The sequence below is a fragment of the Telmatherina bonti genome (assembly GCF_933228915.1).
Source record: "Telmatherina bonti genome assembly, chromosome: 24".
Lineage (NCBI taxonomy): Eukaryota > Metazoa > Chordata > Actinopteri > Atheriniformes > Telmatherinidae > Telmatherina > Telmatherina bonti.
In genome coordinates, this window is record NC_136633.1 from 14,636,882 (window position 1) to 14,659,926 (window position 23,045).

The 23,045-nt window shown below is 40.8% G+C and overlaps 1 protein-coding gene across 1 annotated transcript in view; it reads right to left on the reverse strand.

Moving 5' to 3' along the window:
- The window catches only part of LOC306774021 (nck-associated protein 5-like), a gene marked incomplete at its 5' end in the record, with an annotated part of 155,014 nt that overhangs the window by 1,987 nt on the left and 129,982 nt on the right, over positions 1-23,045 (reverse strand). The window contains 9 exons of the mRNA XM_079263990.1: positions 6,856-7,028; positions 7,122-7,254; positions 7,940-8,061; positions 9,112-9,435; positions 13,919-14,006; positions 16,216-16,321; positions 16,791-20,329; positions 20,613-20,801; positions 21,607-21,711. Coding sequence (XP_079120116.1) covers positions 6,856-7,028; positions 7,122-7,254; positions 7,940-8,061; positions 9,112-9,435; positions 13,919-14,006; positions 16,216-16,321; positions 16,791-20,329; positions 20,613-20,801; positions 21,607-21,711 — 4,779 coding nt within the window. The remainder of the gene's footprint in view (positions 1-6,855; positions 7,029-7,121; positions 7,255-7,939; positions 8,062-9,111; positions 9,436-13,918; positions 14,007-16,215; positions 16,322-16,790; positions 20,330-20,612; positions 20,802-21,606; positions 21,712-23,045) is intronic.

The window sequence follows — 23,045 nt, forward strand, 5'->3', positions numbered from 1 at the left end:
GGGGAACAATATGGCACATAAACCTAAAAATAGTTGTTTTTTTCCTGCTTTTTTTTCTTACAATGTGGCAACAATGAGTGTCCTAATGGTTTTTCTCAAGTGGCACTTTAACAAGCTAGTCACCGTGCCCCTCAGCCTCCTCTCTTACAGGAGGCGATAAACAAAATCCATGAGTGCTTGTTTTCTTCAGTAAAATGGAGCCTGGGAGATATCACAGCACCTATCGACACAGGTGTTTTTGCACGGGGGGGAAAGTACATAGAAGAAGATCTGCTGCAGGGTAGCAGGGCCCTCTGGGGATGGTGCAACCCTGGACCATTTAGCATTTTGCTGCAGGGTTGATAAGCATCAACAGCTAAACATGTCTGCACCCATAATGCAGCTCAAGGAACCTTGAGGGTGATAAAAACTCTCGTTCTGGCAACAGCGTCTTGAGGTGTTCTTTCATATTTTGCCAAAGTGTTAACAAGAAGCTTCATTTAAGATGTGACGCAAGGCCTCAAAAGCCTTCTTCCAGAGGTTTACTGATGCTTTTAAACCCTTAGGTTGGCGTACAGTTGCCTTTTAATAAGTCTGAAAGTATCTTAACGTTTCTTATCGAAAGTTTCAGCCATGCTCACAACTGCCAGCCTTTTTGTGTGGAAAAAAAAAAAAGGGGGCTTAAATGAGGTTTTAGAATCTATTTTTTTTGCTTGTGAAAGCACTGAAATGACTTGGCTAGCCTCCTTGAACCTGTGAAATCAGAGAAAGAAAACAAACACAGCTCTGCTGACATTAAACCTTTGCAGCGGTCCGTGATCGTCGGTATAGAAAGGCAAAACAATAGTTCAAGTTGTCGCTGTCCAGAAGCCTTGTTGGTTTCCTCTCCTGCTGGCCTCTTAAGGTGCATTCATTTGCCAGCCCAGGTGTGAAGCATCCTGTGATAAGGGGGGGTTGCTCAAATGAAACCAGCATGACTGTGATCCCCAAAGGACTGACTGTCCGGAGCTGTACGGTAAGTAGAGGAACTATCTACAGTCTACACATTATTCTCAGCAGAAAAAACTCATTATAAATTTGTCAAGAGGGCAGAATCAAAAGTAAATGTTGGAGGAAAATGTGTCTTAAGGTGACCTTTTAATCGCCAGCAGGTGTGGAAGTTGAGTCCAATTTAAACAAATGTGTTGAAAGCAGATTCGCCTTGCTGTGTTTTAATTGAACACCCACACGCTGCTCTTTGTGGCATTTCTACTTTCACATCAGATCGGTGTAGCTGTGAAAATGATCCAGCCTAGGGAGAGGAGGAAATGTGTGTTTTGATTGGGATCAGTGGTTTCCAGAAGAGCTGTGTCACAGTAAAGAGCTGCCTTTTTTGCTTTTTCGTTTTTGGATAACAAGAGGTCGGAAACAAGTGGAAAGAAAAGGCAACAGCTGTTCAATCACTGATTAGATTTGATTGCAGAGGAGCGCAGTTTGTCGGTAGATGGAAGCTTCTTGCCACAGGTTGTGTGTGCCACCTGCAGGTGCAGTCAGAATGATGGCTGGACACATGCTAACCAACGGCAGCTAACCAGAGCTTCCAGCTGGAAACACAAGGGGCCAAATCGATAATTGGTTCTGCATCAGATGTCAGGAATGAGCTGTATAAACTGGAATTCGGCAGACTTGTTCAGGACAAAAGTTCAGGTTTGTTTGTTTTTGTTTTGTTTCAGCAAGACATTTCCAACCTTTCCCTGTTATGTATTCTCCTCGTATTTGCTGTGAAGTTACAACTCTTGAAATGAGAAACGGAAAGCAGATTTGTTGCTAAACCTAAACTTTTCTAAATCTAACCATCTATTGGATGAGAAAGTACCCATAATAATGACTTATTTGTGCACATTTAAGAGAAATTTGGTGGAAAAGACAATATTGAGCAGACCTTTAGGGGCCAATGAAGATTAACAGAAGTTGCTTTCTTGGGAATCGTGAAGCTTTCGACTCACCAGAACTGAAGACACATCTTCATACATCCCCTGTAATCATCAAGTTTCTTATGTTTATTCACACATTTTCTGAACCATTTAGTCCAGTTCAGGGTCGAGAGGAAGTTGGAGCCTATCAGCTTTTACTTGTGTCAAACATATTTCATTGATTTCTGTGTCATAAATGAAGAAATAAAAACCAAATAAAGGGATAAAAGGACAAAAAATGAAGCCACATTGGGTAAATTAAAACAATGATCAGATGTCTCATGGAGCACAGTATTGGTTGGTTGCACCGACCACAAATCTAACTTTCCTCATGAAATCTGCCCAGAATGTTTGTTCTTGCAACGCTACAGGATTCGTTCAAGTTTCATGAGCTCACAATCTGTCATCACAAACTAGCTCACCTGCACTGGCAGCTACAGGAAGGTTTTTTGTGTGACATAATAGCTTTATTTCAAGACATTATACCTCATTTTTCATCGGGTTTATAACTTAAAAATTTTTGATTCAACAGAATATTTAAATATCCAAGTTTAATGGTTATTTGATTTTTTTTTTTCCCCACAAAAAAGAAATATTAGCATATATTCGAGGTGGCATCAGTGCCACAGAAACAAAAGAAACACTAAACGAGCTTAAAAAAACTTTAAAACTTAAAAAAAAACAAAACAAAAAAACTTTAAAACTATCAAATACATCATCAGATTTTTATGAGCTTTAGACAGAAAATCCATCTTTTCCTTGAAAGGAACTTAATTTAAAAGTAAAAAAAACAAAAACAACAAAAAAAAAAAACCTAAAGATTAAAGCATGGAAAAAGAAAAATCTCAGGATTTTTTGAGATGGAAAAAAGATTTCCCTGCTGGTATTTGACTTTTTAAAAGCTATTCATCATGGCATGAAGCTAAATAAATAAATAAATAAATAAAAAATTACAAGTTTAGCGGAACCAAGCAAAAAGCCTGAAATCTGCTAGAAAAAAAAAAAAAGAGATTTTTAGTCTGATATGAACCTAATAAAGAAGTCCTTTAGCAATTAATAGTCAGCTCCATTCAGAAGACGACAATGCAGACTTCACACCTTAGTTTTTTGTAACATATTTGGTCAAAACATCAAAAACTTTAAAAAGTCTTTTTTCCTTCATAAGTTGAGAAAAGTTGCAGAAAAAAAACAATCCAACAACTGGATTTTCAAATGAAAGGTTAAAAACAAAATGAACGGTTTGGCTTTTTGGAGGAGACAACAACTGGAAAACTCACTTTGTGCTAACAAGATTGGCTTTCTGAATCTCCACCAGCCGGCACACTACAGTCTCCGACTCACCAATAAATAAGAAGGATGGTGGGGAAAAAAAGAAAAAGACTTGTGTCACATTTATTGAGGTGATAACCAGTCAAATATGAGGAAGTCTAACAACTGTTTCTGCTGCTTCCTATTATTACGGTGGTCTGTGACAGCGACAAAAGGGGTTAGATATTCCCACTGCTGATATTTATTTGTGCACAGATATGGTTTTGCTTATCCAATAACCTCACTTTAAATTGCATCAAATTGCACGTCAGCTGAAATGTTCCCTTTCCCTCCAAATCATTGCTCGAGGTAACAAGCTGTTCCAGCTTCCCCTCTTTTTTTTTTTTTACTTCCCTGCAGCAATATGTTTCTCCATCCTGCAAAGAAAGGACGGAAACAAGGAAGCGCATGAAAAAGTGAGAAATGAGGAAAGTTAGTTTGGGAAGAAAAATGGAGGAAAAACGAAAATCTACTCCTGTGGAGGAGAAAGACAAAGAGAACTGTGCGGAAGATACAACAAACTAAAAGTGAGACATGTGAAAGAAAGCGAGACTCAGAGGAAAGGGAAGATAGAAGAAGAAGAAGAAGGGGGCGGGGGTTGGCGTTAGTGGCGCTGTCAGGTGCTGTCAGGATGATGAATGGGAGGCCAGCGCGGGCTGTGAGGGCTCTGATGGGAGCCGCTGAGCTTTACATCACTCTCCTGAGTGTTTGTGAAAGGTTATTAAAGCCGCTTAAATCACCACGCTCTGACACGGGCCTGCTAGCAGCCACCAAACTTCCCCAAACTGCAGCCAATGACAGCGTCTCCAGCCACAACAAAGGGAAGGCCGCCGCACAGGTACGGATGTGCGCGGCCACGGGTGAGGAGGTGATGACACTCAGATGGATTGTCTTTCTCTGGAGAATAATGTAGGGTAAATGGGTTCAGAAGCAGTCATCCATCATTATAGCTGCTTCACAGCTTAGGGGAAAGGGTTATTGTCTGAATGATAGCAAAACTCTGCCTGTACTTGCTGCTTTTAATTAAGTAAAAATAAGTGGAAATGTTTTCTAACTACTGGAGACAAGCCCGCACTGTGCAGGTAGGAGTTCATTTCAGCTGCGTGCTCAAAAATACACAAAGTTTGGTGCATGGCAACATCTACCTACTGAATGTAGCCTACCGAATCCAATTAAGTGGCAGACAGGTTTGAGGTGTGCTTGTTGGGATTGTGTCTCTTGCATGTCAGTTAATGGAGTTTTGCTTGCAGCTTGGCTGCACAGTGTGGCTTCCTGTCTCTCCCTGCTGGGATCTAAATCAAAAGAAACACTTCTTTCAGTTTCCTACCATTCAAGCACACACTCTGAACTTTGCTTTGTGAAATCAAGACTCAGCTTCACGCAGTAACAGTTTGATGAAATTCTCGTTTTTGTTTGAAATAGCAGAGCCTGGGGACTGATTTAGAAGCTTAGAGGGACTTGTTTGGGAGTTGTTTTTGTCCGCTGTGCCTTCAGAAGGCGGGGGCACACTAAGATGATGTGGTTGGTGAGCTGTTGATGACTTTAAAATGCCAGTTGGCTCTGCAAAATGTCAGAATTAGTTTCAGCAGCCGTGTGTGTTTTGAACAACCATATGATTGCAAGATGTCAAGATGTGTTGACAGATCTGATCAAACTGATCATGCAGTCATCAAGTGGTTGGCAGCTTATATTGATTGACCTTGATATGAATTTATAAGAAATAGAAGAAAGTCTATTTTCAATATTTGACTAAAACCTACAGGATAGATTTTTCTCCAAAAATAATGTTTTTTTGTGGATTTGATAAAAATTATTAAAAAAAAAAAAAAAAGTCAGTATAAGCCAGAAAAAGAGAAAAAAGGGGATCTCTCACATAGTTGGGAACTTCTCATTGACAAACTTTACCTGTCTTTAAAACTTCCACAGGTGTTTAAAGAAAAAAAAAAAAAAAACATTCATGGGAAATTTTAGTTGAGAAAAGTAAAATATCTCAGAAATTCATTTATGAACCAAAAAAAGGAGGAAAAAATATAAAAAGTGTAAGATTTACCCCCAAAAGTTCAAATTTACAAAAAAAACCAAAACAAAACTGTAAATTATAAGCAAAAACTTTGTCATAAGAAAAGAAAAAGTCTGACCAAAAAAGAAACATAAAAAGTTAATTAAAATTCATTTTCAAATTTGAACAAATGAACAAGAAAGAAAGAAACAAAAAAATAAGGTTCATGTACATAAAATAATATAAATTTAAAAACACAGAATTCTTCAGTGTGTAATGTAGGAAATTGCAAAAAAAAACAACAACAAAAAAAAAACCAAACAAACAACAAAAAAGCAAAAAAAAAAAAAACGGATATTAGACATTTCCACAGGAGCACCATCACAGTTCAGGAACAAAAATGTAAATAAAATAGAAATAGAAAACAGAAAAAATATAACTTTTTCTGAGAAGAAAAAAATACATTTAGATTCAATTTAAGCTACAAACAAAAAAAAAAAATAGTCCAAAAAAAAAAAATCAACAAAACAAGATAAGATATACCCAAATACTTATATAATTCTTAATAGTATTCTTGGATTATCATGCTTCACCATAACTTCAATCAATTTTATTTCTTTAAGCCACCAGCGGTCTAAATATTCAGTCATGCAGAAAATCTCTATTTGCAGCAATGAATTAAAAAGCTTACTAAAAGCTGCTAAAATGGAAATGTAGATGTGTCTCAGATAGTTTCGGTCTAATCTTTTGTTAAATTCCAAAAGGACAGTGGAGGTCAAGCATCATAAATGATCACGTTTTAAAGTTTTGCTGAGTCAGAGCCTTTTCGTCTGGATTATGGATTTTTGTGTCAGGGTTGGTGTTGGGGCAACGGCGGTGTAAGTGAGGAGAGCCTGCCTGTCCCGTAGAGCTGGTCTACGTAGACTGGAGGCCATTTCATGGTCCCTGATCCTCATTTGTCATTCAGCTGCGTTAAATACTTGTAGGCAAACAGCCGCTGACACGAGAGGCCGAAGCGATCGAAAGCAATTAGTCGGCTTTCTCTATGAAAATCTGCAAACAATTCAAGGAGCGAAAAAAACAGGAGAAAACCTTGGAGTGCAAACAATGTCAGCAACAGAAACAAAAACCTTAGTGAATTTGTTCACGCCTCAGGAACTATTTCAGAGTTAAGGTCGACTTTGAAACTCAACAGGACTCGTTCCGACCATGCTGAAAGTCTCCTTGCCCAAAGTCCGCCACATAAAGAAAAAGTGAAAATTCAATTTCTCCATGTTTCCGCTGCAAGCAAAGGAATATAATGCAAAAAGTTTCATTGAGGGCAAAGGCTTTTTTTCCTCTTTCTCAGCACAGATTCTCTTCATGCTGTGTAGCGCTGCACTGCTTTTCATCCCCTTAAGGAACCTTCACTGAGCTGCGAAAACTGACTTATTGTAGTAAAATCAGACTTAAACCTAACAAATTCCAGATAAATTTTTAAACGCATCCTCTTCATGGGTGTCATAAGAGGAAATAATGACCAATAAAGAGCTTTACAGATATCGCAGCATGCCTGCAAAGCTGCTTTTAATGAGCCAAGCTAATTAACTGTGAATAATGAGGCATTTTAATACTCACGCTGAGCCTGTCTCCTGCTTTGCCATCGAGGGATGACTCTCTGTGCAACAAGTTGTACTGGGAAATCCTCCTGCTGTCCTCCAGGTGCGAGAACATGTCATGCTGGTAGTAGTCCATGATTGACAAGGATTTCTCTATACTCTGTCTTTTCAGGGTGTCCTCGTTCTTCTCCCCTGTAAACGGAGGAAGAAGTTTAAACCAGAAAGTAGAGAAAGTTATGGGAGTTCAGAGATCACTGGGTGGTTAAAGAAAACTTTTAACCAGACCAGAGTCAGGTCTCCCGGTTCTGTCGATCAGGGTTCGTTGTGGTGAAGTCAAAGTGCTTCTGGTCCCTTCAAGTTCGGTCTCTGTGTCGCTGCTACTGCTGCCAGAGTATATGCACACTCGCAAGGCTTTCTCCTGCTAACAGACGCAGAAGCAGAGTCATTTTGAAGCCTTGTTTGTAAAAACAGTATCATTGGGTCAAGCCACAGATAAATTAGCTTTTATGGAGTGAGATCTCTTTTTGGCTTTTAGGACCCAAGCTTATTGTGTCAGACTGAAGCCGAAACTACATCGGCTCTGGATGGTGACATCCTTTCAGCAGGTATCCCTAACCAAGACCCCTTTTCTGAATCAAAGTCCAAAAGCATTCATATCCTGATACTAAACTGACACTCAAAAGTTGGCGCCTGCATGGCTGTTTATCTTGCTGTGTTGGCCCTGTGATGGACTGGTAGCTGGGATACACTCCAACCTCACTGCAACACTGAGTAAGATAACACAGATGTAGGAAACGGATGGATGCATGGACACCCTGGTAAGAAAAAAAGGGTCTGGACTGTTCGACAGAAGTTGTGTCAATCTGTACAAGGCAAGAAAGCAAACCCAGGATTGGCTACACTACATATCATGGCAACTGGGAATTTTCTCTTTTTATCAAATCTACAAAAACATATAGATTTTCCATTCACAAACTCTGGTTATGACCCTTGAAGTCTCAGTGCACATAGAAACCATGAACATCTACTTGTGACCAACAAATTTGCCCGTTTTGCTTAGTTTTGAGCAGATCTTTGCATATCACTACGTTAATGTGACTTACACCAGGCGAATCGTGGTCCTTGCTTTTCATTTTCCTCCCCATTTCTTTCTCTTTGTCCTCAGTGGAGCCTGAGAAGTTGCTGCGTTGGGCACAAAGACTCAACCGTTTTGTCCTGATTGCATCTGCAAGCCCAAAGAGATTGTAGGGAAATGAGTTGCAAGGAGGGACAGTGATTACAAGAAGTACCTTCCTGTTGGAAAGCATTCAGACAGCAGAAAGATGAATCCTTGCTACCATGATTCATTCAGCTGACAGACTGATAAGCACATTCACCCAACCCGGAACTACCCAACTGGCTATCTGGCCCTTTTCGCTCCATTTATAAGAGGAGCCGCACAAGATCCTAACTCTACTAACGTAATGATGTCCGGCCCATGATTGTTCCATCAAAGACAGGCACTGGTTTAATGGTCTCATATTCAAAAGCCTCACTGTAATCCAGCTACATTGAAGAATCTTTCACCTTTTGTCCCAAAATTGCAACAGACAAGGTGTCTTTGAAGTAATAAGACAAAAAAAAAAAAGGTTGGAGGCTTCCTTGATCAAGCTTTTCCAGCACGGGGAGTCAAACTGCAGTCTCTGCACTGCCTCTGAGGTGAAATAGATGCAACTTAATGTCCTGTAAGCATAAATCTCTGGCTGTGATTGCTCATTCCCATGTGTTATTGTAGCTTTAATCAGCCATCTGATTGAATCCTGCCCACCGCCGTTCAGGGCAAAGGCACAGAGTACTTTTATGATCTATGGCTATGCCGACACACTTATCTAATTGCGTTTGTTGGTTTTCCTCGGGGCACACGGGCGGTACGAGTTTCTAAGTTCTCTTCGGAGTATCAGATGTCAGTGTTGATGCATTAGCCTCTGAATTAGCTGAACAAACAAGGTTCTTTGGTTTATTAAACCCTGATTAAACAAACGACTTCCTCTTGTCTGCGTGTCTGGAGCACTTCTAGGAGAAGAAAGCATAAAATACAGAGACATTCGATATTTCATTTAACGCCTAAAAGGTAAACAGGCTGTCTGGGCTTTCAAGGCTCAGCCTTTAGCCATTTAACATGTTAATAGTGGATTTATCGGACATAACAATTCATCCTCTTCCTTGTCCTTGAACAGTAGAACCAATTAAAAGACAAAACATCCGTCTTCTGAGAGATTTATTAGAGATAACTGACCTGAGGATGCCAGTTTGGGCAGTCGGCTCTGGGTGTCCTGGGCGTTTCTGATGCAGGTGACAATCGACTCAGACAGGGAGTGGCCAATGCTGCTTACAGGGGTGTGCAGGCGGGTTTTTGGAAGGGAAGGCACTTTCACATCGGGTTGTGAAGGGTCAGGGTCAGCAGAAGGAGGTTCCCGATCGAGCACAGAGAAGCCGGCGGTCACCGCATCGGGGCTGGATTCAGATCTAGGAATGTGGCGACCGCTGGCTCGGGTAACAGAATCAGGGAGGGGGAAGGTGCCGATACCACTGTCCAGCGTTCTCATCTGACATCCAGAGCCTAGAGTGACAGGGAGAGGAGTGTGACATCTGGGACACAACAACAGAGGGAAAGAACAGAAAGGAGGACTTGGATTTACATGCAGCGGAAGGGGTTGTGAGTAAACAGGGAATCTGTAGCAGGTTCAGTTGGAAAAGAGAGAAAATAAAGCATCTGTAAACAAACTGTCATACTCTCATATATTGTTGAAGTACACAAGAAATATCAGAGAAGAAAGCACCTTGAGCAAGCAAGTCTCAAATAAACCCCAACTCATGACAGATTATGAAATAGCTACACTGGTGCGCGGCACAAAATGTTGAAGTTTCACAAATATTGCGTAATATGTATTCCTTACAATGATGCAGTTTAAAATGCCGTCATGTATTTCCTATTAATGTCAATATCCTTCCTCACCTGTTCTTAATTGATAATACTCATTTTTCCATGTCTTTATTGTGCATACTTGCAAAAAAAAAGTTTAAAATGGCGATGGTGGGAGTAACAATCAATGCATTCTATCACTGCTCAAGTATCATTTGACCTGTTCTTAATAGTTATTGTAAATTTGTTCTCGTCATCCTTCATGCATTTGCTTATTTTCTTATTGTATTGTCAATTGCAAGTGGTAAGGGTTGGGAGTTAAACATATATAATGGCAAGTTGCAATGATGGGGGTGCTTTTATCTGGTGAAAGTTCAGTCTCCATCATGTGGTTTTAACAATGTCCTGTTGAAATATGAAAGCTTTTACAGGAGAAGATGCTATCAGGAGCATATGGTGGTGTGATAGGTATATGGACCTCTCAGCGTTGTTTATGCTTTTCCAGATTTACAAGATTGTATTTCAAAAGGAACCGGTGCTCCCCTTTATTATTAGCGGTACAGACTTTCAAACAGAGTGCTGATTACCAAGCTGGAAGGTCTCTGTTCTCTTCCATCCGGGGGAAGCAGCGCCCATGATTTCCGTCAAGAACTTCTAAATTTCATTTTCTTGACCAAAGATGTTTTCCACTTTGTCACCGTCCATTTTCAATAAGCCCAGAGAAGAAGGCAGCGTTACTGAATCATATGGAATTTCTTTACATAATACCTTTAACCTGGTTTTGTGACCAGTATGGCTAACTGTGTACACACTGAGCTCATGCAGACATTTCCAAGACAAAACCATTTCTGTATTTAATGCTGTGCCATCTGAGGGCCTGGAGATCATTTTAGGTCCACTATTTAGGTGCAGTTTTTGGCAGGTTGTTGAACTTCTTTACTACTATAATTACTGCTGAGAGACTCTACCTCTTTGAGGTGCTCTGTCTTCTTATACCCGGTCATATTCCTTTTTCATTAGTGTCACAAATTAATGTTTTAATAGTAAAATCTTTCACCGGTTGGTTCTTTGAATACTGCTGCCATCAAATTGTCTTTATGAAATAATAAAATGTCTCATTTTCAACAACTGGTATGTTTTCTATATTTTCTTCTGCACCAAACATGGGTTTATAAGATGTGCTAATAACTGTATTAGGCATTAGTTACATTTTACACAACAGCCTCAATTTTGTTGTGATTGGATCGTATGACTGTGATTTTAAAAAAAAAAATTTTATGCATTCGACAAGTAAGAATTGTTCTGAGATGGAGCTCCTGAACTAAACACGCTGAGCTAAGACTGGTTGAACTGCATGCTGGGCTGTGTTTTGGAAAGATGGCGGCCAGTAGGAGCAGATGGTTTCAAAAACGCAGTGCCTCAATTCAGGCTGGAACAGATGGAGGGTCACTCAACTTGGCCAAGGTCCTTGTAACTGTGAACCATAGCAAGCAGCAGTTACATCTGCTTATCCTTACTGGTATGCAACTTTCTGCCAAGTTTCTATTGTGCAGAGATGGTTGGATATTAACAGGTCTGCTTCTAACCATCTAAAGACAAATGAAAATCCAAGACTATGACTGTAAATGTAAAGATTTTGCAATTGGGTAAGATGTATCTTCAAATAAATAAAACTGCTTAGAGGTAAAAAATATTTAGCTGAAGCTGATAGCAATGCAGAGGCGAACTCTCTGTTGTGTTTGAAAGAGTTCAGAGTGCACATGACTTAAATATTCCTGTTTGTGTGTGTATTTTCCCATCTTTATAGGTTTGTTCTGACACTCAGCAGCGATCTGTACATACAGGACCTGTGAAGATGAGATGTACAGAAGCAGCATGTTCATTGAACAGATGGACTGCCAAGCCACTTGGGAACAGTTTTACATACTAGAATAACAACAGAAATCCTCATCTATGTGCGCGTGTTCACATCAATAATAAACACACATGAACTTGTGTGTGTACAAAAGAGGAGGGCAGAGGGAGCCATAGATTACACAGCTGTGTAATTGAATGCCAAGCCTGGCAGTTCAAAATGCCCTCTATATCCAAACTATAACAAGGTCCACAGTAATTCCACCCAGTAGCAACAATGCCTGGACGTAATCTAGTTTTTCATGAGCTCCCTATCACTTCTGTATACAACCTCCACGGCTCGAGGGGAGAAAGCTGGTTAGCTGATACCTTCACTGTGTGAAATTGGCTTTACGCAATGAACAGGCGCAAGAGGGAAAGCAAAGAGTCATCACAAACTACCATAACATAATTTCAGACATGGCAATCAGATGAAAATGTAGCTGCAAATTGACACAAATTGTAAAGTCACATTCCCTCAATAGAGACAACTATCCTGAGTCATTACATAATAAGTCCCGCACCATATTCTGCGGCTCTTTATGGTGCTGCTTGCTTTAAGCCATCGTAAAAATCCAAATATTGCCATCAGCGCTATAAAGGAAGTTTGGGAAACCAGCAGAAGTTGTGCAGGTATTGATCTACAATGTCATCAAAGCATGAAGATGTATTAGGGTCATTTTGCACTCTGGGTTGGTCACAATGTTATTTACTGCCCCAGCTCAGAGGGAAACTTGTCTAATACACAATAATAGACCAACATGGATTGAAGTTCAAGGCCCACGTTCATAGAGTAAGCTTGGATTCTGCTCAGGCTGCTTGCATCACAAACCGCTTGATGTAAACTCTTTATGTGATTGATTTGTTTACCTGGGATTAGAGACGAAGAGCCGCAGCTGCTTTTATTGAATTTTTAACTTGTACCATTTGGAAGTGTTTAGCATTTTCTAAACATTTTTACATGGCAGCTCGGAGAAACTTTGAAGGGAGGTTCTTTCTCTTGCTCTGCGGATATGATTGACCTAAACGCTCAACTTTAAGAAGTAAGTCAACAAACTTATTTTGGATGGAAGATATTTATCAGACTCCACAGTTCAAATAACTTTTACATCCAGTCAACTAAGATATGGAGTGCTATATTGGGGGTCATTGTGGGTGAAACTAACAAAGCTGAAGGACTGGAGGGGGCTGGTTAGGGAGGAACCCTGCTGCTTCACATTAGAAGGTTTGAAAATCCTATCACATCCGTCATCCTTCCACTCGTTAGCAAGCAGGTACACCAGTATGAAGCCTGGCTGCACCATTATCTCACAATAATCACCATGCATGTCCAACTCACTGCTAATTAGGGTTCACTTTATAGAAATATGAAGGCTATGGACCTCTGGATTGCTCTGTGCATTAGGTCACTCAGTGAAGGTATATATGTAATACATGTGATGTGTGTTCTAGTTCATTTTTATTACTCCCAATAAACAACCCAATAAAATACAGCAAATACATTTTCTTCCTGCATGATTTCTGTTGCACTTTTACGCTTCTATCTTGTCCCTCCCATTTAAGATTCAAATCTAATTTGTGCAAATGGTTTGGATTATTAGGTAAAAAATAAATAGCTAATGATAGCATGACTGATGCTGTGCTGTCTGAATCCATAACATTAAATTGACAATTCCTGTAGAGTAAATGTTAAGAATATATTTCCACTTCTAGAGTTCTTCCTTATTTATATTCTAGGAAGGCAAATGCCTGACTGGCCCATATCTGCCTCCCAAAGCATCGACTGAATCAGCCAAGTAGGTTAAAGTGGACAATTTAGTGAAACAATTTTGTAATGATACTTTTTAAAATCAAGAAACTGATGCAATTTGACAATATGGAAATGCTGCTGGCCAATTTTCAGGTCGGGTCAGCTAGATCTGGGAAAGCACTCCATGCACACAACATTTTATAGCGGAGGTTATGTTCATTCTTTTCTGGACTGGAAATTAATAGTTTATCATCATCCCATCTCATGTGTTTTGATGCATTTATTTAATTTTTTACTCTTGCAACCACTGAGGGTTGTAAACTCTAACCTGAGTGCACATCAATCACCTAACTCGACTGCCGACATGCTACAGATGCTGCTGTTTGTCCCAGTAATGCAGAAGGAATTGAGCTGTCGATCATGCAGGGAAATCACAGCAGTAAAATATGTCGTACAGTTAGGTAGAGACATGTAAATGTTAAGTTTCAGTTTGTTTTGGTCTCTTTTTTTAATGATAAAAGTAATATAGAAGCTTACCTATCATATGTTCTTGACAAGATGTGTCTGCAATGTGTCCGTCCTCATTCTCAGCCTTCAGGTTGATCTTCTGCGTCACTATAAGAGTCTACAATTTAAACAAAATTTGAAATAGTTAGCAAAGACACTCTACATTCATCTACTTCCAGAGCTGCTTAGTCCAATTCATAAAATAGAAAAATGCAATATAAGAAAGTATTTTCACAGTCTAAATGTACCTGTATGAATGTGAACTGGTTGTTTATAGAAGTGTTTCTCAATTCTGGTCCTCAGGTCCCCACCTGAGGCCCCACCTGTTTTAGACAGGATCCTCCTCCAAAGCACCCGAGTCAGATTATTGAACTTCCTCATCAAGTTCATTGCAGCCTGTTAATGAGCCTTTTATGTCATTCAGGTGTGTTAAAGTAGGGTTGCCTATAAAACATGCAGGGCAGGGGGGCCTGAGTATCAGAATTGAGAAACACTGGTAAAAACCACCTCACATGAACAACAAGAGATTCCTCTAAAAATTGTTCAAATTCAGAAACAGCGTGAAAAACTAAATGCACCCCATAATAAATCACTTGCAATAATTGTTTCTCTCTATGAGATTATCAGTCTCTTGAATCATTGTGGGAGAATTCTGCAGGCTTCCAGCTTTAATTTCTGTACAGCTCTCTTAAGGTCCAACCACAGCATTTCAATTCGATTGAGGTCTGGACTTTAACTGAACTGTTGCAACACATGATTTTTTTTTTTTCTATTCTTCTGTCATTCTGTTACAGATTATTTGTGTTTAACATTGTCCTGTTACATGATCCAGCTTCGGTCACACTGCAGCTGTCAGACAAATATAATTCGTTCAATGACTGTAAAGTGTGCAGTTTCTATTTCTGCAGTACAAGCCCAAATCATCAACCTTCCACCAATGTCAGTAGGCTTGAGGTGTTGCCGATTTCCTTTGTTTGGTTCTCCCTAAATATGCTTTTGTGTATCATGATCAGACATCGCTACGTTGGTCTAGTCTGTCCAAAAGACATCGTTGAAGAAGACAAATACTGTGCAGCCATGTTCTTTTAGACCGAAGAGGCTTTCTGCTACAACTCTTCCAAACAAGCCATACTTGTTTAATATTTTTCTAGTTGTACTACCATGAACTTCAACATTCAGCATAGTGACTTAGGCCTGTTTAATTAGAGATGTCATTCTTAATATTTTCCGCCCGGATTTTGCTGGGACATCTGTTTCTTGTAAGATCGACAAGTGTCTTGAATATTTCTGCTGAATAATCTTTGTTACTGATGGTGAACTGTGGATTCTTTTATACTAATATGATGCAATGATGATGTCTTTTCTCTTTTGCACCATGAAAACACACACACATATCCCTTACATTAGCAGCCAAAAGAACTGCTTTCATAAAAGTATTTGGTTTGGTTTTAGTTTTTCTTTTGACCCAGTTCCTAAAACATAAGAACTGAGGCTTTTTGAAAGGCGAGAATGGCAAAAATCCACTTTGATTCGTGTAGTTTATAAGCTTTCAGAAAAATGGAAAATCGTCTGGCTTTGTGTGTTAATTGTACTTTTTTTTTTGCATTATTCTCATTAGGTTTTTTTTTTTAAACCAATGTGGGAGTGGTTCAACGGAAGCTTGTAGGTCATGAAGTGTGGCTCTTCTGCTGGGAGAAGACAGACAGAGAGCTTGGAGGATGGTATTTAATGGCCCTTTTGTCAAATAGAGTGCTTGCGATAAGAGGCTCCTCTGCGTTATCAAAATCCCACATCATCTGGATTAAATTTCCAACATTATGCAGTCAGGCTGTCACTCTCCTCGGTTCAAACGGCTCCCTTTACTTTGTGTTATTCATGCTGTCTGGCTTTTTTAACTCCCAGCCTCTTCATCATGGTACTTGCATGCCGACGGACAGATTCTAAAATAGGGTTATGACTTTTGCATTTTGCTTACAGAGGGCAATCCAACTGAAAGAGGAGTCCAATTTAAGTTTACATGCACAAGGTAATGGATGTCTATGGATCAGAATGAGGCTTGAAAGCCTTCTTCCTCTTGGAAACAACATCAGCCTGAGTTGTTAATAACAAAAAGCGGGCGATGAGTTGTACTGTAGGCTGAGTCAGAACACAATGTGAATCAATAGTGAGCCTTCCGGGGATATGATACTGAAGAGGCGGCAGGGTTGTGGATGTGTTTGTGAACATGTACATTCTGTGCAAGCGTGAAAACCTGTGGGAATTTGCCTGCGAGTGCCTGTCCAAACACAAACACTGCTGTAATGAAGTCAGAGGAGTTCTTTGCTTACAGCTGTATCGGCACAGATCTGCAAATCCCCCTTTATTTCGCTGTGCTTCTTGGGTGTGGAGATTGCAGGCGGTGATGCGGCCACAGAGTTGCCCTTCATGGCAGTTCTGCAAGGAAACAAGATTTTAAACGACCAACTATTTTACTTCATGAATGGCAAGCAAACATATATCATATACAGAAATGTCACTGAATGCTTAACAGCCTCCTTTGATGGAGACCAATCTGTCAGCTGGGATTTGAAGTGGAAAATCAATGAAGTGAAAAGCATGACATTCAGAGCTTTTCTTGGCTTAAACATATTTTACTTTGAGTATACTGACTTCTTGTCCAAGAGCTGTTCATGCTCGCTAGAGCACAGTCACAACTCAAACAGACATCTGCCATGTGTGCTGTTTATCAGTGTCTCTGCAAGTGCAACACTGCGAATTGCTCATGTTTAATTTAATTAATTTGTTTTCAAGAGTCATTTCTCGTGATGGACGGATATCTCTGAGAAGTGACAGGAAATAATCCAACCAGCTGAAGATAATTCACGCTTTATATTTTCAGTGACAAAGGCGATACTTTACCCACCTGCCAAGAATCTCTTTCACAAACTGGTCTTTGCCAATTAACGCTGTGGTACACTGGATCTGATTGGCAATCTGGCCCATCTGATTGTTGCAATGGTCCATGATGGAGCTTAGCTTGTTGTTCATCTCTGAAAGATTCTGCACCTCCTGACTCTCTTTCTTCTTATCCTTCTTCTTGTCAGACTTAATCTGCTTGCCTCCAAGCACAGATCCAATCTTCAGCTCTTTCTTCTCCTCTTTCCCCTTAGGGGAGTCCCCCTTTTTGCCGCTTAGAGCTGGAAGTTTGCTTTTACGCAGGCCGAACCAGTTTGCCAAAGAGGGGCCAGTCCTTTGTTTTGCCTCACTGGCAGCTACTTTCTCCTGTTCTTGACATTTCTGCAAATTTTCTTCGATTCCCATCATGACTTTCTCTTCGATGGTACACACTGTCGAGCTGGTTTTTTTCTCTTCCGTGTCTGAGGGTTTGTTTGGTGAGTCAATCTTGGTTTTGACTGGCTCATTAGGGGTGGTTGCTGTACCTTCTGTCTCTCTTGCAATATTTTCAGAGTTATAGACACAAGAGGTCGGAGGCTTGAACTGTGGATGAGAGGCGACTTTTGCTGGTTTTCGGATGTTGTTTAAACCAGTCCTTTCAGTGATGGGCAATGAACGTACTTCTTTTTGAGAAGGTGAACTGATTCCCTCCGCTTTTGCTCCCTCTCCTGTGGAGTCTGATTTAGAAGTTTTATCAGGGAGGCCATTGTGACTATTTGATCCCGTCATGCCTCCATAGTGGCTAAGCCTCATCCTTGGGGAATGGACAGGGCTCTCAGCTGAAACTACGCCAGGTGTCTCTGCAGAGCTCTGCCTTGACAGAGAATTCCCCCTTTCCCCTGAGTTTGTGATAATCTGAGTTCTTATTCTCCCTGGTCCTTCTAGGGCATTGACACTGGGCTTCTCAATGTAGCTGGTGCTGAAACTCTGGCTACGAGCTTTTGCCCCATTCATCCCCAAAGCTGGCTTTAGATGCGGTTTAGTAGTAACAGATATGGATCTACCAAAAAGCTGACCGTTTCGTTTTCCCGTATCACAAACATCCGCCACTTCCAACAACACAGGGCTGTGGGCTTCCTCCTCCTGCACTCTACTATGGACTTCACCTTTTCCATCTGTAATAGACATTTTGGGTGGTGCATCAGTGTTGTATGCTGCTTGCAAGCCATCACACTGGGTAGAAACATTTGAAATCCCAGTCTCCTTGGAGACAGAGTTGATATGGTCTTTCTCTTCTTTGCCAGGTACAGTGGGGCTACTTTTATGGCTTGGAGGGGATTTCAAAAAGGCTTTAAACCCCATGGGTATGCGCGTTTTTGAGGTTTTCTCCACTGAGTTAGGTGACATAACTGCAGAGTTGGGAGGGCTATTGATAACTTTATCAATGTGTGACTCTGTCTGACTGTGAGGGTTGTCCTCAAGTGACAGGGGTAAACTAATTGAGGCCTTCTGCACTGATGGGTGGACATTTTCATAAGCAGGCCCTCTCTTGTTTGCAAATGAGTTCTGAAATGAAGACCCTCTGAGGGCACTGTAGGGAGGAGGGACATTCTTTGAGCTTCTATGTGCATTTTCAGGTTCTCGAGCATATCCTGAGTTTGCAGAAGGGAGGTAGTCTTTTGGCCGTTTGGAAGTGCCTTTAGTAGGAGTCTGAGTCATGGCAGGGGACTTCTGAAGGTGCTGACTGGCTTTGTCTGCCAGCCTCTGAGGTGCAAGTGCAGTCCCATAGCCTGCATCCAAATCTATACAGTCTTTGTCCTTGATGGGTAGCGTGGATTGCATATTTGGTGCAAGTGAGGTGTGGTAACTTGGGGGAGGGCCCCTCACAGTGGTCGGCATGGGTGGCTGAGCCACCCCTGGTTTATGTGCTTGAGGCGACCCTTCATAATTTGGTCTGATCAGTAAGGAGGTGGTGCGGCCAGGTGGAGGAGGAGGAGAAGGAGACCTGAGTTTATTTTTGCTGGTTTCACAGTGTTTGTCTCTGGTTGGTTGCTCAGTATCGTCAGTATAGTCCAGGTGCCTCCTTGAGAGGTGGGGAGAACTGGATGAGGAGCCCTTGCTCCATTCAGCTCTGCTGGCGAGCTTGGAATGAACAACTTTTGGACTCTGTGAAGAAGTTCCTTGTGTCTTGAGAAATTTAGACATTTTAACTGTAGGAGAAGATGGGGATTTGTCCTGAACGGAAGGTCCTGAGTTTCCACTGTTGCTTGATTCAATGGTTGAGCCTTTAGATGGTCTCAGTGGCGATGCTGAAGGTTTGTTACGACCAGGAATCTTTGAACTATTGGACTTGGAACTAGTGGCATCATTCACAGGAGGTACAAAATGGCCTTTACTTCCTCGGCTTGGTGGTTTGATAAGTTTTCTCTGTGGAGTCAACTGGATAGACAGTCTCTCTGCACTTCCCTCCCTACTGTTGCTCACTTTGCTGGGCCTGGCCTGATCTTCTGAAGGTCTTTCTGGAGATTCAAGAACAGAATAATTTCTTGAATTAGTTGATTTTTGCCTGGTTGGTCTTTCTTGGGGCACTAGCTCTGTGTAATTAGCAACAACTTTCCTAGTTTGCCTGCCATCTGTACCTGCTTCAAGCCTTTCAGCACAGAGCTCAATAGGTTCTCCTTCTGCATCAAATATCGCCAGTATGCTCTCCTCAGATTGTGTGCACTTTGCTCCTTTGGGCTCCTTCATTAGGCTGAAAGGCCTGGGTCTCCCATCAGCAGACTGGGTGCGTCCCTGGTCTCTTCTTAAGTATTGCTGTTTGAGAATCTTGGCAGCATCCCTTGACAACCTCTTGAAGTCCCTCTCTACTTGCTCTGATGACTGGCTACAAGATGTTCGGACATCATTGGACTCTGAATTCAGTTCCTGTGCATCATTCGACCCTGGTGGGTCTAGAGGATTGAATTGCAGCCGGGATGGTTTAGTGAAAGCTGATTTCCGCCCCTCTGGGAGTAAACTGTTAATAAAACTCATAAGCTTCTCTGGGTGCTCTTTTGAGTCATAGGCAGGGCAGGGTTTTGCTTCCACAGGACCTGAGGTATTGTCTTCTGCAGCTCCACTTTCCTGTGTTCCCTCCCAGCTACATAAGCTGTCCGAGATGCTATGGGAGATTTTCTTACAATTAAACCAGTTGTCCTTGGTGGGGATGTTATCTCTGCAACTGGAATGTGCCAATTCATCATCAGCATCATCAGAATCGTAGGAGAACTGCTTGCCCCGAGCAGCTAAAGCTCTGCCAACATGAGTCGGCTTGGTCACTCCCTTACTGCTATTCTTGATACCCAGAGAGTAGATACCCTCGTTGGAGTTCATGCAGTCTTTGTAACCGGATTTGGAGACCTTGGATGAACAAGAGGAGCTCCTGTGTCTCCTCCTCTGGAGCTTTCTTAGTCCCTCTAGTATGTGGCTCTCCTTGCGCCTTGTGGGAAGCTGCTCTTCTGGAGGGGCACAGATATTACTTGGGGCTGATGAACCCAAACTCAGCCTTTTCTCCCATGTCAAAGACGACTGTAAGGCAAAAGGAAAAGAGTGGGGTTTTTTTTTTATACTGAACAGTTTACATTTCAAAACACTTTTCAATGTAAGGTTTATAATAAAGTGTGTTTAAGTTGTTTTGTTTAACAAGTGTATTTTTAAAACCTCCATTTGGAGACATCAAGTGCTAACAAGAAGATAAGGGAATAATTAAGGTCTGAAAAGAAGTGCTCTTGATTAGCTGCCACATATGACCGTTTTGTGGAACTGATGTCTGTTTTTTTTTTTTTGTTTTTTTTTGAGTAAGAGGGTTTACCATTTTCCCGCAGGAGCGTCCATCATTCCAGGTGTAGGAGCCACTGGAGAATTCACTACATGCGCTTGACAGGGATAATTCACTACTGCTGCAGCTGCTGCGTGGGTAGAGAGGCGCGGGCACTGTCAGACTCAGCTGGCTCAGACACTTTGCCACAGGAAGACCTGCCTTTCCATTCAACTGAACCTCCTGTGAGAAAGAGGAGAGATAACAATAAAGGAATAACTTGTGCTGGCACGGTGCAGACAAGAAATGATGAGCAACTGTCAGCAGGTTTCCCTACAATGATTGCTGCATGCCTAATTGTCATCTTGCTGTTAATTTTGTGATGAAAGATACTTAACAGAACCTTGACGGAGCAGTCACTTACTCTTGTCTGGAACTCTTGCTGGAGGAAAACAAAACATTTTTCATCTGCACTCACCACAGCTTGGCAGATGTTTATTTAATTACAATCTTATTGCAGCGATACAAAGATAGAAAATGAGATTTCACTAATCTCATAGAAGTGTCACTTGTGTGTATCACCTAACGCAGCCTTTTAAAAGGTATGTACATATTTAGATTGTTCACAGTTCACTCTGTGGGTATTATTAGTTTATTCACTCTGCCTTCCTATACTCAGATAGCACACATTACAGTTTATCAGGTGGCATTCTCAAAGGGGCAAGAGTAGATCACGCTCATTTTCAGGCTGTAATGCATAATACATAAGATGACTAATGTACCACAGTGTCCTATGGAGTCGTTTTTACTGACGACGAGTCTCAATCGATGCTTTTCTGGTAATATGACAAGGATTTATTCCTCTTAATGCCAAGCGATACCGCCAGCTCTTGCTGCTTAGAGCACAGGAGGGGTCACGGCTTCACGTTGTCGGGTCTGTATTTTAATATCTTGCAAAGATTTCTTGAAGGGAGCAATAATGTCACAGAGAAATGTGGAATGAGGACAAAGACACACTGACGCCTGCATTTATTCCCTTCATGCTTACATTGGATGGAGAATCTGTATTCCTGGAAAGCAGGAAAGCCTTGCTTCTCTCAGGCTCCAGGAGCAAATCTGCCGCAGAAAGATCCATGATCCGAGAGTGGAGTTTCTGAAAGTCAAAAGGGGAGGACATGCAATAGTGAAGCTTGACTTTGTGGACAAAGAAATGGACATAATTATCAGAAGGAGATGTCTATAAACGTTTTTATTGACACTTTTAAATACATTTAATTTGGACTTTGACCCTGAAAAAGAAATAAAATGATTATTTGCATCTAAATTTCGAACCATCTAAACTGTCAGCCAAGCAGTATTTTACCCATCAGATTCCCTTCCATCTCGCACCGAGTCAAAGTACTCCCCCTCAAAGTCATTAATGTCCTCAGCCAGAAAAAAAAATGAATGTGAAATGGAAATAATTGCTTTAGGGAGTAAGGGATTCCTTTGATTTTCTTTTTTTTCATTCATGTGTCGGTCTCTTTTGTTGGCTAACTCTCATGCTTAAGAAGGAAAGGACACAAAACCAAGTACATTTCCACATATTAATCTTAGAACTTAATTACACTGGATTCCCTCTGCTCAGAGGACTCAAATAAACTTAAAATGGAAATATAGAGGAATAGAACACTTGATCTTCAGCCGCATTTCCCCATCACTGTAACACTAATGCTCACTCAGGGAGTATTTCATATTATTCACTTCTATTTTCTGTATCTTTCATCAAACTCAAAGTTTATGCCATACATTTGAGGAATAAATATCATTATCACGTAAAAATCCTTTTATAAAGTACAACTTCAGGAAGCTCTAATTCCCTTTTAATCCCAATAATATGTATAAATAAAAAAGTCAAAACTGATTTTCTTTTTTTTTTTTTTATATATAAAACTCTGTGTTCTTACAGTGTATTGACTTTTTGTGTTTTGTGAAATGCATGTACTGAATACTTCTAAGTTGAAAAATTTGAAAACAAAACAGTTCCCAGTGACATGAAAACTTTAACTGCTTCTTTGGTCTCTTAAGAACAAACAACCTGTATTACTTTGCCTGCAGCCAAAACACAACCATTGCCTTTTTTTTTTTCTTTCCAACTTTTGGCCAAAGACCCCAAAGAAAAGCTTCTTTTTGTATTAGTGCAACACGGCGCGTAAGCTTACAAAGAGGCTTTTCAGTCAGGAAACAGATCGATGCCCACTTGCAAACAGTTTCTACTCAGACATATAAAAAAGAAATAGGACTGTTTTTTGTTCTTTTAAAATGAAAATTTACGATTTTTGTGAAATATGAAAATTTCACTTGTGTAATATGACTATTTGGATCCATTTAGAATTATTTCTCCACATTCAGTGAACCGGAAAGTCGTTTATCCCAGTTCAAATCTGTGCAGCACTCATGCCGCATCAACGGGCGTCCCTGCTGTCCACGCAGGATGGGGAGTGGCTG